The sequence below is a fragment of the Malania oleifera genome, chromosome 12 (genome assembly GCF_029873635.1).
Source record: "Malania oleifera isolate guangnan ecotype guangnan chromosome 12, ASM2987363v1, whole genome shotgun sequence".
NCBI classification, from domain to species: domain Eukaryota; kingdom Viridiplantae; phylum Streptophyta; class Magnoliopsida; order Santalales; family Ximeniaceae; genus Malania; species Malania oleifera.
The window spans coordinates 54,291,142-54,307,960 of record NC_080428.1 but is presented as its reverse complement, the minus strand read 5'-3'; the positions used below and the strand labels follow the sequence as shown (position 1 = coordinate 54,307,960).

Sequence of the window (16,819 nt, the reverse complement as noted above, 5' to 3'; positions counted from 1 at the left end):
TTGTTCTGATTTTCTGCTTAACTTTCAAAGAAGTGAGTAAGGGACATCTATAGAATTTGTAGATTTCATCTTCCATGAGGGATACCTATTTAGGCGTACTAAGTTATGCATTCCTTGTGCTTCTTTTAGAGATCTTTTAGTTTGGTTATTCATGCCGCAAGGTTAGCTGGTCATATAAGGAGGGATAAAACCATTGCCTTAGTTGAGGATAGGTTTAATTGGCCTTCCTTGAAGAGGGATCTTGCTAGGATAGAGTCTTAGTGTCACACCTGTCAGTTAGCCAAAACTAGAAGATAGAATGTTGGTCTTTATACCCCTCTTCCATTGTCACACATACCTTGGAGAGACCTCAGTATGGATTTTGTTCTTGGACTCTCCAAAACAGCTCAGGGACATGATTCCATATTCATTTTTGTTGATAGATTCTCCAAGATAACACATTTTATCCCATGTAATAAGACTTCTAATGCATCTCATGTTGCTAAAATGTACTTTAAAGTGGTTGTCAAATTACGTGGGTTTCCAACCTCTGTAGTGTTTAATAGGGATATCAAAAGTTCTATACTTCTACAAAATGCTTTGGAAAATTTATGGGACTCACTTATTGTTCTTTTTGCCACCCCAAATTGATGGTTAAACTGAGCTTGGCTACCTACTAAGGTATGTTGTGGGAGAAAAAGCAATTGGAACTTAGTGTTACTTTTGAGTTTTCTTATAATAATTTTGCGAATAGGTCCACAGGTTAAAGTCCTTTTGAGTGTATATTCAGTTACAAACCCCGTGTACCCATTGATCTTGTTCCTTTGCCACCATATGCCTGTATTTCTAAGCCTGCTAAGTCTTTTGCTCATCATATTCATAAGTTGCATGCTAAGGTTTGGGGAAAACTTGCTATGAGTAATATGGATTATAAACTTGCTGCAAATGTGCATTGTAGAGCTAGAGATTTTAATGTAGGTGATAGTGTCATGGTTCACATTAGACTTGAACACTACCCTAGAAATTCATTTAAAAAGCTCCATGCATGTGCTAGAGGCCTTTTCCCCTTCCATAGGAATCTTGGACTCAATGCATATTTATTTGATTTGGCTACTTATATGTAAGGTCTTAAATTTCGATTTCGACACAACTTTCAAAGCTCCAAAAGTATGGAAATTTCAAAGGAAATTTCAATTTCGATTTGAAAAAATAACAGAAATCAGTAGTAAAGCATGGAATTCTTTGTGAAACTTTGGAAATGGTTAACAGACATAATAAAAGTTTAAGGACTAATATATTACAAGTTAAATACATCTATGTTGTGTATGAGGTGGAAAAGTTATAATATAGGATGTATTATGAAAATTACAATAAATCTTGTCAAGCTTATATTGCCCTTCTTATTGCTATCATTATGAAACTGCTAACTATTGCTAACATATATAATTAGAAATTTAGCCTTTATCTTTTGGGAAGGAAACTAAATAGAGTAGCACCAGACAAACTTATAAGTATTAAATACAAATCTTATTTCCAGGAGGTTGATTTTTAGAAGCTATGCATCATTTCAGTGATAAATTGTATAAGGTTCAAAGACAGAAAAAAGCAAAATAGAGCTACTGTGCAGAAGGATGGTACTAGCAAAGAGCAGCTTGGCTTCGATTCCAAGTTAACAATTGTTAATAGTCAGCTTCCAAACTCTCCCATTAAATTTCCTAGTATTGTTAAAGCAAAAAATCAAATGGCACCATTACTGAAAAATAAAAGCTCCCTATTGTTCTTTGATAGAGGTGGTCTTCTTAAACTACAATGATGTGTAGTAGCTCCATGAGGTTCTTAATTCTTCAAGCCCAACTCAACCTCTTAAGACAAAAAAATTAATGTGTATCAAACATGTTTATTAGATAGTGTACATTAACATGTTTAGTTAATACAAATGAAATTCATAAATCATTTAAATGTTATTTATTATACATATAATTATAATTTAGACATGAATGGTTAAATAAAGTGTTGTTGTAAGTTTATTTTTTCATATGATTTCAAAAGAATTTGTAATAATCTTTTGTTTCGATAAAAATAAATTAAGAGATAAATTTCACTTCACTCCTAAATCTCTCATTTGAATTCCGGGGAAATTTCATTGTATAATTAAAATTTCGACAAGTTTCACTAAAATTTCGAGATTTCAATAAATTTCGGATGATTCATTGATACTTCGACGGAAATTGTGCAAGATGGAAATCGACTGCCGTTTTGATTTGCCACCTAGTGCTCATGCAAGGTTAACAGCTCCTCAGCCTACCTCTATTTCTCATCCACAGGAGACCGTGGAGTCTATTTTTGATTATGAGTTCATAATGCCTCCTTTGGTGGTTTTCATCGATACTTGGTTCAATGGAGAGTTCATCCCAAGTCAGATGCTACATGGTTGAATAGATGCTACATGGTTTACTTAGGAGGTTATTAGTGAGAGTGCTCGAGTTGCTAGTCATGTTTGTAATCCACTCTTTGGTGGAAAGTTCCTTTTAGCCGAGTGAGTATGATGGAGGACGATCTGCATCCTGCTCATTCAACACACCTATTCTTGGTGTAGATTTAGGATGTAATAGATATCTTTTGTATTGTTTGGTGGCTTTTTTTATGTGGTTTGTTGGGGTTATTTTGTAAATATGTGTTAGTAGTAGTAGTGGGTATAAGTGCTAGATTTAATGCATAATTAATAATTTGAAAATAGAGCTGCTGCAATTTCCCTCTCTCTCTCTCTCTCTCTCTCTCTCTCTCTCTTCTTCGTCTCCTATCTCTATTTTGTGATGCTTTTCCTTGTTTTGTCATTCTCTCTTTCTGCATGTTCTTCTATTCTGGTTCTATCTTGCTGCTTCTTCTTCTTCTTCTTCATATTATTCTTCTTTTCTTATCTTCTTGTAATTCTCTCCCCTTATTCTCTCAATTCTCTTTCTGTATTTGAATTCTAATACTTGTACTACATCACTTCCCTTTGGGGCTGGCTAGGCGCAATTTTCATTTGATTTTTACTAGCTATTCGATATTCAGTTTCATCTCCTCAGCATAGTCTTTCCGGACTACTTTCACTACTGCTTCTTGATGATCAAGTAGTGGATTGCCATTTTCTTTCTAGTCATTGAAATCCAACCATTTGGCATCCCTTTGTCATGTTTGGTTTGCTGAATGCAGTGGGTAGGAAAGAAATGGAATGAAAATTTGAATGGAGAGCATGACAAAATCAAGAGATATAGTTGATTCCGTTCCGCTTGATACCATTCCTACATACCAAACGTGTAGTTAATGCTTGTACCATATGTTTGAATGACAAAAAATTGTCAATGTTTTGTCCTACTACCCAACATGGTATATGCACCTAGTGTTGAGGTTATACCACTTAAAGAGTGTGGAGGCTGCAGGGGTTCCATAAGGAATGGGATGACTAGGCTATTCATTAAATGAGGGAATAGATCTCCCTATAGGGGTGTGGGCTAGTACTCTATCCTCTTTCGTTCCTTTGGCTAATGTTGGTCTGTCACTTGCACAAATTGCTTGCCTTAATTTAAACTATCAATGGTCTTGCAGAGTTCACTTGTTAAAAGGGTTGCGCCATATTGTTGACACTTAGGTAATACACCACCCCTTGTGGGGCTTCATTTTATGGGTGTTATCCCTTCTTTTGGTATGACATGCAGCCATTTATACTTCACCTTCCTTCTTTTTCCCCATCACTTCTTTCTTCATGTTGGCTTGCTTCACATTCAGATCGCTAATTCTCCCACACTTGAACCCAATTTTGATTCTATCACCAAATGTCGTGAGATCTGTGAAGTTTTGTGAAGTGAAGCTGACCAGGCCCTCGTAATAGGGGGGCTCCCAAAGTATTGATGAGGAAAGAAATTATCTTTGTGTCCTCCATGGGTGGTTGTATCTGTGCTGCCAATTCCCTCCATTAATATGCATATTCTTTGAAGGATTCATTTGCCTTCTTCTCCATGATTTGCAAGGTCAACTTGTCGGGTGCCATTTCAATCACATATTCACATGCTTATACTGGGCAAGGAACGCATGGGTCAGGTCTTCCCAAGCTGGGATTTTGATTCAGTTGTAGATACAATATGACCCCAGTGAAGTTGTCTTAGAAGCAATAGATAAGAAGATTGGCATCATGGGAATTGGCAACCATGTTTCTACGATAAATCTTCAGGTGGGTGATTGGACACTTTGAACCATGAATTTTTTCCAACTCCAGAACCTTGAACTTTTGAGGGATAATGACATCTGGGACACAACATAGGTCAACTGTGGTTATCGGTTCGAACACATTGGTCCCTTTTATTACTCTTAATTTTCTTATAGCATCTCATACTTTTGGTTCACTTTGAATCTTTAAGCCTGTTATCCACCAGTTTCTTTAGTTTGGTTGGTCCCTTTTCTTTAAAATCAGGAATTAGAATTGGAGAAGGATGCACATTCTCGTGAGCTACTTGCCTATATGCTTGAGTGGAGAATAATCCTGAATCCTAATGTTGTTGGCATAAGAGGTCGAGTGTCGGATCTTTGCCATTTCATTGGATACACATTAGCAGTGGTGGCGGCATTCTGACTAGTGTGAACCCTGGTGGGAAGATAGGGTCCTTATCATAGGCACAATCTGTCACCCTGCACTATCTTGCCTTTGTTTAGAGCTGAAAGCATTTCCATTAATCCTCCCATTTGTTCCTTAATCTGCTTGACATCTTGGCTTACTTCCTCTTGAATTTTATTAAGGCTTGTCATTTTGCTTTTCAAATGCTTACCTTGATTTTTTCCTAATGTTAGGTGTTATATGGATGTCGAGGAACTGAACTAGGTTGCTCTATTATGAATGATTCTGCGCATAAACAATCCATGAGAAAATTACCATATGTACGATGAAACATGGACAAAGCATGAAACCTACTTATGCATGCCTGAATAATAACTTCGCCAAAGTTCTAAGAGATCCCAAGACAATAACACTTCACTACACTATTAGTTAATGAATACCAGGGCGTTGCAAAATCCCGATCACTACGCATTTGCCTCGGCGTTTACCATGATTGGTAGTATGACATTCATTCCCTCAATCTAACTGATCCCTGTAAGGCTATAATGCATGTTGCTTCTCCGATATTACTGAGCTTCCAACTCTTCCTGTATCATAGATCTGCAATGTTTTCTTTTGACATACGTAGCGTTGTGATTGATGCCTTTTGACTGATCAGTAATTGTTGCTTCCATTTGACCAACTTCAACCAACAACTAATGACTAGTTATTCTTCTTTTTCTTCTAAAACTCTAGAGTCAATAACACATATCACACCCACTTGCAACTCCATCTGTACCTACACCTCCCATGCCAAGCCACACATGGCCAACCAAAACCAACATCAACTGGACCACTTATCTTCGAAGCAAAAAGACCCAAAAAAGGTGGGGTTTAGAAGATGCTAACCTAAATGCCTTGGCTTAGGATTATGGACTCCTTTGTTGTTCCTATCATATAAGGAAATATTTGTTTCTTGTTTGTTTGAAACTACATTCATCGGCTCATGCTTTTCTTTTCTTTATTTTGCTTTGTCATTTATCTACATAATTAATAATTTTATTGGTGCATACGCCTTTTTGTTGTTTATGAAACAAATTCTTAATAATTTGGGTCATATGGTTTATTGTTTGTACATGTGATTTGCATCTGCTAGTGCTTTGTTAATTGTTTGATTTTTATTCTACTTTTTAGGTAAATTTCACTGGCTGACTACCAATCAAAACTGTTTCTTTTGGGAATTATCTTTTTTTCCCCTCTTGTTTTACTTGAGAACCAAACAACACGAGGATTTTGGTTTTCATTGCATTTCTTCCTTTTCCTTTTCCTTCCGTTGCCAATTTAACGAAATTCAAACATAGTCGTAAGCAATCAAGCACACTCAATGTACTGCACAAAAAGTAAAGAGATAAGAGAAACACAGTGAAATCATCTCAGTTCAGCCCAAACTTAATGCTAGCACCTTTCCCTGACTCTTATTTTTGAGAGTTCACTAACTGATCCTTGTCACTGCAATGATTAAGCCACCTTAATGTTGTGAAAATTGACTAGGATGTGCACATGCACACACAAAATAGGAAAAACAAGAGAGAAAAGAGAGAACACAACAATTAATGTGGTCTAGCAGTGTGCCTACATCCAGTAGAGCACCTGCAAAAATCACCAATATTCTGAAACAAATAATGACTCAATTTTAAGGTTTCATCCTTTGGTTGCAACTTGCAAGTATATATGCAGCTCCGTGTGAGAACCACAAAATAGCCCCATTCATAAAATATATAGACCTTTTGCCTTGGCCCAAAAGTACCTTGCTATGTGAAATATTTCCCTTATTAGTTACTTCAAGGAGAGTGCCCGCTGAATCTGAGCCACTCTCAACAATCTTCACCTTGGTGAATATTCACCCCGAGTGAGCATCTTAAGCTTGTACCTCCATGGTTCCACCTCACCCCCCATTTCTCCATTCGAACTTGCAACATGCAGCAAGTTCAAGCAATGCAAGAATTACTCTTTTGTAACAACATTGGTCATCTTATCAGTAGTATTTTCCCTGATGGCGGGTCTTGGATTAATGGTAAGCTTGCTGCTTTGTGACCCAATGGTCACGAGTTCAAGTCCAAGGAAACAAACTCTCTGCATAAAAAGCAAGGGTAAGGCTGCGTATACTGTGTCAATCCTTTCCCTACCCTCTCAAAGCGGGGAACCTTGTGGCATGGGAATGCCCTTTACCAGTACTATTTTCTCTAGAATCAACCCTAACCAGATGAATACTACTAGTAGCTATTAATTCCCATTTGTCTTTTGATACATCAAACCCTTTTCGCTTTTCTTAGCCCTATCCCCCTCTAGGTATATTTGGTGATAGGTTCTATAGGAGCTAGATGATCCTATTTGGTCAAATACCTAGCGACAAACTCCTATGCTCCTTTCATTACGGCATTTGTAAACAAGTTCCTAGATAACAATCCTAAAATTTTCTTATTGAAGATATCAATATCAATGATAGTGAACTTGATACGGAGCTGGAGTTACTAACTACAATGAATGTGCTAACAATGGATATGATGCCAGAAATGGCAAATATGCTTTGCCCTCTCATGGAATGTCACAGTGCAGATGAGTTGTGTGTTGCCATATGTCGAGCTTGGTTGCTAATCCCCTCAGTGTGTAGCTTCTTTTGTGTCTTGCATCAGTCCATATATTCTACTGTCAGAAAAAAGAATAACCAAATGTAGCAAGGATTTCTTCAAACTGGTCCACCTGCCAAAGTAAAGACATAATGCAGGTGGACCTCAGAACTCTCTTGCATAATAGGGGCCTTCAAGTCTTGTGCATGATCTGCATCTACATACCCCAACAATTAAAATTGAATTCACGCCCTACACCAATTCTGACATATGCAATACCCTTCAAATGCTTGAGAACCTGCTTGAATGCCCACTAATGCTCCATATTTGGATTTTCTATAAACTAGTTCACTTGCATATGCACAATTTGGACAGGTACAGACCAAAGTGTGTGTGTTCATCCTGCTCCCCATGACATTGGTGTATGGTATCCTGGACCTCCACATCGTCATATGACTCTGGACATTGTTGAAGACCACCTAAAATGGTTTGCCATTGGAGTGGACATTTTAGCATTATTCATACTGAACCTCTCCAACACTTAAAACACCTTTTTATGTATGTTTTCTGTGAGACCCAGAATTTTCTACCTTTCCTGATTGTGTGTATTTCCATCTGAAGGATCTTCCTTGCAACACCAAGATTCTTCACCCTAAACTCCTAATCCTTACTCAACAGATATTTTAATTGATTAACATCCCATATCCTTTGCAACAATCAACACATCATCTGCATATAATCATAGGAAGATATATGAGCCATAATACACAACCTTGCAGTAGACACTGTAGTCAACTCAGGCAAGTTTATCCAATGCAAATCATACAGGAGTTGAAGTGCTTGTACCACTACCTTGGTAACTACTTCACTCTATACAATGATTTCCTTGATCTGTGGGAATAGTTCTCCTTCCCAAGCTCCCTGACTATGTCTGCATATTATCTTGTTATCTATGATAATTAAGTCTTATTTTTGTTAAGTCTCTTGGTCAGATTTTATGGTATGTTTTTTGTGGCATTGGCGGATTTCCTTGAGTTACCCATGCTCTGTTTACCGAGAAAGAACTGGTTAGTCCATGAGCAGTTTTTTTTTATATTTTAAGATAAGTATATTTAAGAGGCATCAAGTGTGTCAATCCATGTTCCTCAAATCATTCCATAGACAGCATATCAAGAGAAGTTCTACAACATCATGGACATGATCACCACTCTTAGCACTATGCCAAAAAATCAAACATTTTAGCCATCTATCTATAATTAGATAACTCTTTTTTTGGGATAGAAATCTATAATTAGTTATTTTCCATCCTAGATGATTTAATACCCACAAAGACTTTTATTCCTTTCCCTCCACATATAAGAGGGATTAGGTTGACTTATTCCTTTTGCCCTTTCTTTACTTGTCTTTATTCCTGCCCGCCCAGGTCCAAAGTTCTTTACACACTGTCTCATCTGTAACTCAATTTGCAGGAAAATGTACTAGACAGTTGGATATACTGTTTTTCATTTTTCAAATACTGTACGCCTGCAGTACACTTTAGTCCACTGGCACTATAGCCATTTTCCCTTTAATGAGATTGGAATTATTCCTATTTAATTTTTTACTGAATGCTAGTTGGAAATGCATGTCCACTGTGAAGTGCTTTGAATGTGGATTTGGACAGAGCTTTCAGAGTTTCAATTGACAAAGACAGGATTCTTCCTATTTAGTTTAAAAGGATGTTGGGACTTCTAACAAATTATGTAAACATTTCTTTACTTTGAAATAATTTCTGACATGATAACACCGTCAATTATCCTTTAAGGTTACCTTTGGTTCATGGCATAGCCTATTTCTTGAAATAAAATGAAATACAATGAAAATTTTGGAAATAGAGGTAATAGTTATTCCTTGTATATTCCTTATTTCATCTAACATGTAATAAGGAATAGATATTTTTATGGTGAAATTTGAGAATAGTTATTCCATGTCTATATCTTGTTATGGATTCATAAAAAGTTTCACTCACATTTTAATTTTTTGCCTATTCTTTTCAGGCATATTTGATGCTGTTGTCCAAACAACAGAGTGTTAAAAGCATTTCTGATTCTAAGGAAGTCATCGAAGGCTGCTTTTCTGTGGAAATATGCAAGAATATGATTTCTGCTTTCAATTGTCTTAAGAATAATGATGCGTAAGTTCACCATTGTTTCTTAGTTTATTTTGCTTCTCCTCTGTGTATGTGTTTTGTAGCTAATTTTTCCCCAATTTTATTTTTAAATGTGTTAAATTTTCCTTCATATTGTCTTTATTGCTGTTGTTATTAGTATTGTTCACCAAAATGTTCTCAAATAAAGGGTTTTCACAGGTTTTATATGCAATATCTGAGAAAACATTAAATTAAGCAGACAACATGCTTCCTACCTGGTTGTGAATTGCAATGCTACTTCAATTAAATCATTCTAAAATTTAATTTGAGCCCCATGCACCACATGCTTTTCCATCATTACAGCCATTATGGTCATATAGCTTTTGCTTTTGCACAACACATACATTTGCTAATATTGATGAAATTGTTGGCCTAAAAGTGACATCGTTTCAAGATGTCAAAATGTTGGAAAGTTAAATTGTTTATCAGAAGCAACAAGAACACTTGGTCTCTGTTGTTAATTGAAGCAGGTTTGGCTTGTTTTATGATTTTCAAAATTAATTTTGCTAAGAAAATTTTGTAACATGAAATTAACCCACAAAATGCAACCTGTCACTGCCTTCTTTTTCCTCTTTTCTTGAGGCATACCTTTATCACTTCTGATTACCTTATGTGGAAATTCTTTGTCACAGTTTAGAAGTTGCTGTACATCATTTCATTTGAAATTAAGAACTGAAGTTTGAACTAAAATTGGATCAATGACCATTCACTGGACAAGTTATTTTCCATGTTCCCAACCTCAATATTGCTAGCAATTCTACGATTTTCAATTTGTACGGTCAAAAGTTCTCTGGAAACATTTACCAGCAGTTTCATGTGAACTGTGAGGAACTCAAAATGTGGATTTAGCCATTACCTAATAGATCCTTATTTATGCTAGGATCCTTGTTTGTTATATGCGAGGCTAGCTGTCCATAATCTAAAACCAGGATGGAAGAACAATAATATGGAAGTTTGATAAGTGTTAGTCGTCCCAGCCCCGGGAGTATATAGTCTAGAGGGGGGGTGAATAGACTCTTTTCGCAGAATGCGTATTTCTCTACAAAATAAAAACTCTTGGCAAGATACAAGAAATTATATCACAATATAAGTAAATGTAAATCATGCACAAGACAAATAACATGAAGAGAAGGGTAGAGAAAATTAACACCGGTATTTTTATGTGGTTCAGCACCAAGCCTACGTCCACGCCTTGGGACCAACCCAAGGATTTCACAATCCACTAAGCAACTCTTTCACCAACGAAGAAGCCTTACAACTCGGGATCAAATCCCTACCACGCTTACAAAGAGCCTTCACTCGGGAACAAATCCCTACCTGCTCACAAAGAGCCTCTTCGGTTCACAAAGAACCTTCACCAAACGGTTCACAAAGAACCTTTACAAGAAGATGATGGAAATACAATATGATGCTCCTTAAATGAGCAAATATTAAATACAAAGCAAACCTCACACTATCTCTCAAGTAATGAAACAAATACAATTAAAGAGCAATAGAGAATGAGCACTTGTGAATGAAGAACAACAATGCAAAGTGCTAGGTGCTTAGGTTTTGGTATAAAAAGATGTTTTTCTCTAAGAATGATCAAAAGCCTTCAAAACCATGTTAATACAAGTCTAATAGCTTGTATTTATAGCCCAAAAGCCAAAGGAGCTGTTAACTAGCTGTTGGGGGAAAGAAAAATTATTTTATTTGGTAAACTAGCCGTTTTTCGCCCGTTGGAGCGGTTCTGCCCGTTGGACTCGTCGACGAGCCCCTACTCTCGTCGACTAATCACACACTGCCCTGTGTTCTTCAACGAGTGCCCTGAATTAGAAAAAATCATCAACATGAAAGTTATGGAATTTTGTCTTAACTTTCCAGGGACACCAAGATCGTCCTTTTTAGATTTTTCTAGCAAAAGTTATGTCCAAATACCAAAAGGTGTTTAGGACTTAAGGTTGCATGAAGATTGTTTTGTTTTTCCTTGTCAAAAAGCGTTTTAATGATTTAAAACATTCTTGGACAAAAGTATATGAAATATATTAAGTCTAATGAAGATTAAAACTTGTCCAAATGAGTTTCCTTTTGAATATAAGATATCTTGATTAATAAAACACGTTTAAAAATTCATTTTGATATCTTATATGCTTAGTATGTTCTTTTATAAATATACTTGACTTTCTTTGAACCTTTAGGACATAAAACTTATTTTAACACAATCGGGACTAAGTATAAAAAAGTTCTTAAAACTAGGATTTAAAAACTTGTCTATTTGAAAACATATTTGAGTTTTAGGATTTGTTTGACAAACTCTTGTTTTAACTTAGAAAACTATGAATATTGAGTTTGTGACTTTAGTGCAATCCTATATACTCATATGTCCTAGTATGCATGCATTTGATCAACTCTTGCTCAAAAATCATGCAAGAAATACATTCGCAAGAGTTACAAAACATACTACCTCACACAACCCTTATTACAAATAATTCTATAATTAAACTTCTTTTGGTTGTGCTTGGGTCCTTCGGAGTACCTGCCCATTTGATCTTTCCTTCTTGACGTCTACTCGGTCTTATCTTTGCGTTCGATCCAATAATTCATGTATGAGTGCTTGTACTAAACATGATCTGCAAAGATAGGAAAACGGTAGGAACAACGTATAGGTTAATATCATCAAAACACATTAAATATGATATTGTAGCCAACAAGGCTAACAATAAGAGTCTTTATTTAGTTGACTATCAGTGTCTTCAAACTTTTAGTGCAATGATCTAACTTGTGAAAAATAATGAACCTCTTGGAGATTTTGATTTCCATTTGCTGGGTGGACTAAGCTGAAATATTCTTATCAAATGGACCCAATATTTAAAAAGTAAGCGCAGCAAAATAAAACATCCAAGGAGAAACACTCTGATAAAGAATTAACACCTTTAAGGGAAAAGGATAAGCCTCTTATCAGTAATTGGCATCTTGTTGGCACTCCTATATTGCTTTGTTGCAAGGTTTTGTGAAGGAATTTGCTCTCTTTTGCTGGTTAGAAAAGCTGGTGCCTGTGTAACTGTGATCCACAATTTATTTTTCTTTTATTTCTGCCTTTCTGTCCTTGTCTTTATTCTTTACTTCTTGAGCTTTTTATGCTCAATGTGGCATGTTATTACATCGCTGCTATTTCCTGTTCAGAATTAATTGTCATCAAACCAGGTATAAATATCATTTGTAAAATTCTTGTGAATGCCTGATTCAAGACACTGGGGTCTGGATATCAAAATTTTCTAGGTACACAGTGAATGTGTCATTGTTTGAACGTATTTAATCATGCGTTTGTTTAATGTCCAGTTTTAAACAACTATATCCTTATTTTCTGTTTTCCATTTTTAAGCACAATCTGAAACGAGAATGTTTCTTGTTTTTGAATGTCTGAAATTCATCTCTAGGAGCAAAATTTTCAAACCATCTTTTTTGTTGGCAAATTTATTGTGTGGACCTTCACAGAAATTTACTAGTTTTATTAATTATGAAACACTTTTAAACTCTAATGAACAGTTAGAAGCATGGAAGATTTGAGTTTTACATGCGCATGTGTACACTCACCATTGATACTCTAATTATAATTTTGTGAATAATGGTACAGAGACTTGGAGATTTTGCCTTTGGGAAAGGAAGCAGTTTTTGTGGCAGCAACTATTCTTTCCACAACATCATAGGACTGCAGAAGCTGTTCAAATTCAATGATTCACTGGATTCAGCAGTACCCATGGCAAGTAGTTGTCTTTTGACTTCCAAGTGTTAGTGTATTAACTTATTCTTGTGCACAGGCTTAACTGTTAGAATAGCAATTTAACCCTAACTGGAGTATTAGTAAAAGAAAATTCACTGGTATATAATTTATTGGACCTTAGATACATGAACAAGTTTACAAATTCATTATAATAACAATTAACAAACATTATAATAATGGATGAGTTATAGACTGAAATGCTGGAGTCATCCACTAGATAGGAACTTCAATCATGTTTTATACTTTTAATGCAAAACACTCATTATGTTGGGAGTTTAGAACAGTACTTAACCTGGCAATCCTTGATTTTCCAGAGGATATCGGAAATCAGCCAGTCCAGTGTTTTATGCTTTGTTGTCAGTGGCATTAATCTTACTCCGCTCCATCTCTGAAGCGATAAGCCAATATAAGCATGACACAGTCTAACTGATCAAAGTTCGACCCATGCCCCTCAATTTCTGCTTTCCTGCCCTTTTGCTTTTTACCGCCTGGATTGTTGCTAGAAATTACCGCTTCTATGCTTTTTCTTGTCTGGCATGCATACATCTATTTGAATGCTCTATTCTTGTATGGAATTTTATTGTACCTTTTTCATTCAAGCCATTGTATAGCATTTTAGTGTTGAGCTACCTCGCTCTCACTTCAAGGCTAGGTCGTCGTCCCAAAGTTACGCACCGTGTCAGCGCCTGGGTATGGTGTCAAATATGTGAGAGTTCCGACATCATTCTAGACTAGGCAGGTAAAAAAGTTAGTTCAAGATGCTATGATTAGATTAGCAATTTGGAATATAGGGACACTTACAGGTAAAAGCATGGAAACTGTGGACACAATGATTAGAAGGAAAATTAATATAATTTGCCATCAAGAAACTAAGTGGGTAGAGGAGAAAGCTAGAGAAACTGATAAATTAGAATTTAAACTTTGGTACACTGGAAAAGAAAAACATAAGAATAAGGTAGGAATTATTATAGACAAAAACTTAAAAGATAGCGTTGTTGATGTATATAGAGTATGAGATAGAATTATAAAAATCAAGATGGTCTTAGCTTAAGAGATAATAAATATTATTAGTGCTTATGCTTGTCAAGTAGGCTTAGCAGAAAATATTAAGAGACAATTTTGGAAATATATGGATAGTATTATACAAGACATATAACAGATTTAGAAAAATATTCATAGGAAGCATATCTGAATGGATAAGTTGGAAGAGATGATAAAGGTTATGAAAGGATACATGGAGGATATGTATATGAAGACAAAAATGAGCCTAGGGAGATGATATTAGACTTTGCTATGTCATATAATTTTATTACAATGAATACTCGCTTTAAAAAGAGAGAAGAACACTTAATAATCTTCAAAAGTGACAAAATAAAAGTCAAAATAATTTTTTTTCTTAATTAGGAGAGTAGATTGTTTATCATGTAAGGATTGTAAAGTTATCTCAAGTGAAAGCTTAACCATACAATATAGAGTAGTGTTAGATATATGTGTTAAAAAAATGGAAGAAAAAAGATAAAATAAACTAGTGTAAGAGAGCTAGATGATGGAACCTAAAGGGAGAAAATATAATAAAATTTAAAGATAGAATGATCAAAGATGGTGTGTGATGATCCTAAAGATATAAAACATAGTAATATAATATATGTAGACATTAACCGGTTATTTACTTTCATGCACCACCCTAGTATAATAATAAAAATGGTCAATACGAGGGTGTTTCTCTGTTGGGATCATTGATTCTATGTTTGATGCTTAAGAAAGACCTTGTCTAAGCGTGTGCTCAGAGACCATTGTAGCTCAGTCGCTCCCTGGAGGTTGGCCTGATCAAAGTGGAATTTTAGGTTAAATAGAGTAGGTATAGTTGGTACGCATATATATAAATACATATAAATAAAATCTATCGATCAAGATGCATTGCATAAATAAATGATAATATATATATATATATATAAAGAGAGAGAGAGAGAGAGAGAGAGAGAGAGAGAGAGAGAGAGAGAGAGAGAGAGAGGAAAGCATCGACAACTTAAAAAAATTAATTAATTAAATAAATAAAAATTATTAATAAATAAAAAAAAGAGGGGGGGAGTGTCGGCAACCCAATTGCAATAATGCCTTCCCACATCCCATTTTCCCACATACCCCATCAATTATTTAAAAAAATTAAAATTAAAATTTTACCCACCTCCTCACTCTGGAAAATTCAATTTTCTTCCCCAAAATTTTCATATAAATAGGAAGCTTTCAACCTTCATTTTTTATAAAAAATTTCCAAAGGAAGAGAATGATTAATGAGTGAAAGAATTGGTGATGGAGGGAAAATTTTTGTTATACTTAAAATTTTCACTTACCCGCTCTTTCTAAATCTCATTTTCAGAGATATTTGTTGTGACCGTTTCACAAGGTTAAGTAAGGGTAAGTAAATTTGATTATATTAAATTTTTGTTAAATTATACCCTAGTTTATTTTTATGTATACCAGTTTTATTTTAATATACTTGTGTTTATTTTTGAGTTAAGAAATGTTCTAATTCCCTCGGGTATTTTACGACATTATTCTCAGTTTAAGAAAATATTTTTAGCATGAAAATTTGTGTGAAATGAGTTTATTTTATTAAGTTACGTTGCATGTTTTACAGAATAATTTGAGATGGTAAAATAGTTATGATGTCATTTTATTGCATAATTATATGTAAAATTTTATGATATTGTTCAAATTATATGTACAAATTTTATGATGTAAATTTTACAAATTATATAGTAGTACGTTTTTAAAACCCCTTATGGCTCAAAGATCACAGAATTATAGATGTTTGGTACCGTAGTTTAAAGTTTAAAGGGATCAGAGTGCATCCACACTGTTTACAAAGTGGTTTAACAAACAGTGGATTTCTCCTAAGTGCACACCTGGTCCCGGGTTAGGACTTAATAGGGAAAATCTCACTTACATATTATAGTTTGATTTAGTTTGATCGACCAACCAGTTAAGTATAGTTTTCAGACTGCACAACCTTATCATGGGGGTAAACATGACTTATAGTTAACAGGTTTATGTGATATTTCTAAAAAATAAAGAAATATATGTGTATATTTATGGAAATAGGGCCGTGTTTGAAAAGGCCTAAATGACGATTTACGAGAAAGACATATAGGAAAGTGTATATATATATATATATATATATATATATATAAGTAAATATTATAGTTACAGTTTTTAAAATTAACAAGTTCAGTTTTACAGTTATAGTGTATGGTTATAAGATTTTACTGAGCGTCGTCTCACCTCAATCATATTTTTTATTTCAGATAACTTTGAAGAGCATACCAGGAATCAGGCATAGTCAATGTGCAAGCGGGAATAGAAAAAGAAAATTAGACTAAAAATTAGTATAATACAAGTTGGTTATGTTTGTATATTTTTATTTTTAGAATGCTAATTTTAATATTTGAAATACATTTGTAATGCGGTTAATTAGTACTCTAGTAATAAAATCAATGTTGAAGTTTATTTACTTTTGTTGTGAATTGTTTATAGAAAGTAACACCTCAGTTCCTATCGAGTTTGGGGCGTGACGTGGTGATTAGACTATAGAGGATGATGTAGACATATACACTCTTTGGAGCAGGATATCTTGCTCTGAAAAGACATCAAAAGAGATTTTAGGTGAATTAAGAGGAAGATTCTTGAACAGCAAA

The 16,819-nt window shown here is 34.9% G+C and overlaps 1 protein-coding gene across 10 annotated transcripts in view; it reads left to right on the top strand.

The window, feature by feature from the left end:
- Positions 1 to 16,819, top strand: part of LOC131144364 (negative regulator of systemic acquired resistance SNI1) — a 56,497-nt gene that overhangs the window by 36,618 nt on the left and 3,060 nt on the right. For 5 of the 10 annotated variants that reach the window (XR_009133797.1, XR_009133791.1, XR_009133794.1 and 2 more), the window contains 2 exons: positions 9,213 to 9,349; positions 12,978 to 13,103. Coding sequence is in view for 2 of the 10 variants with exons in the window: in XM_058092963.1 (XP_057948946.1) it covers positions 9,213 to 9,349; positions 12,978 to 13,050 (210 nt within the window). In the remaining 8 variants the exon portion in view is untranslated. Of the gene's footprint in view, positions 1 to 9,212; positions 9,350 to 12,977; positions 13,323 to 16,429; positions 16,636 to 16,819 lie in introns of those variants that run through there. The other 5 variants (XR_009133795.1, XR_009133792.1, XR_009133796.1 and 2 more) reach the window with 2 other exon arrangements.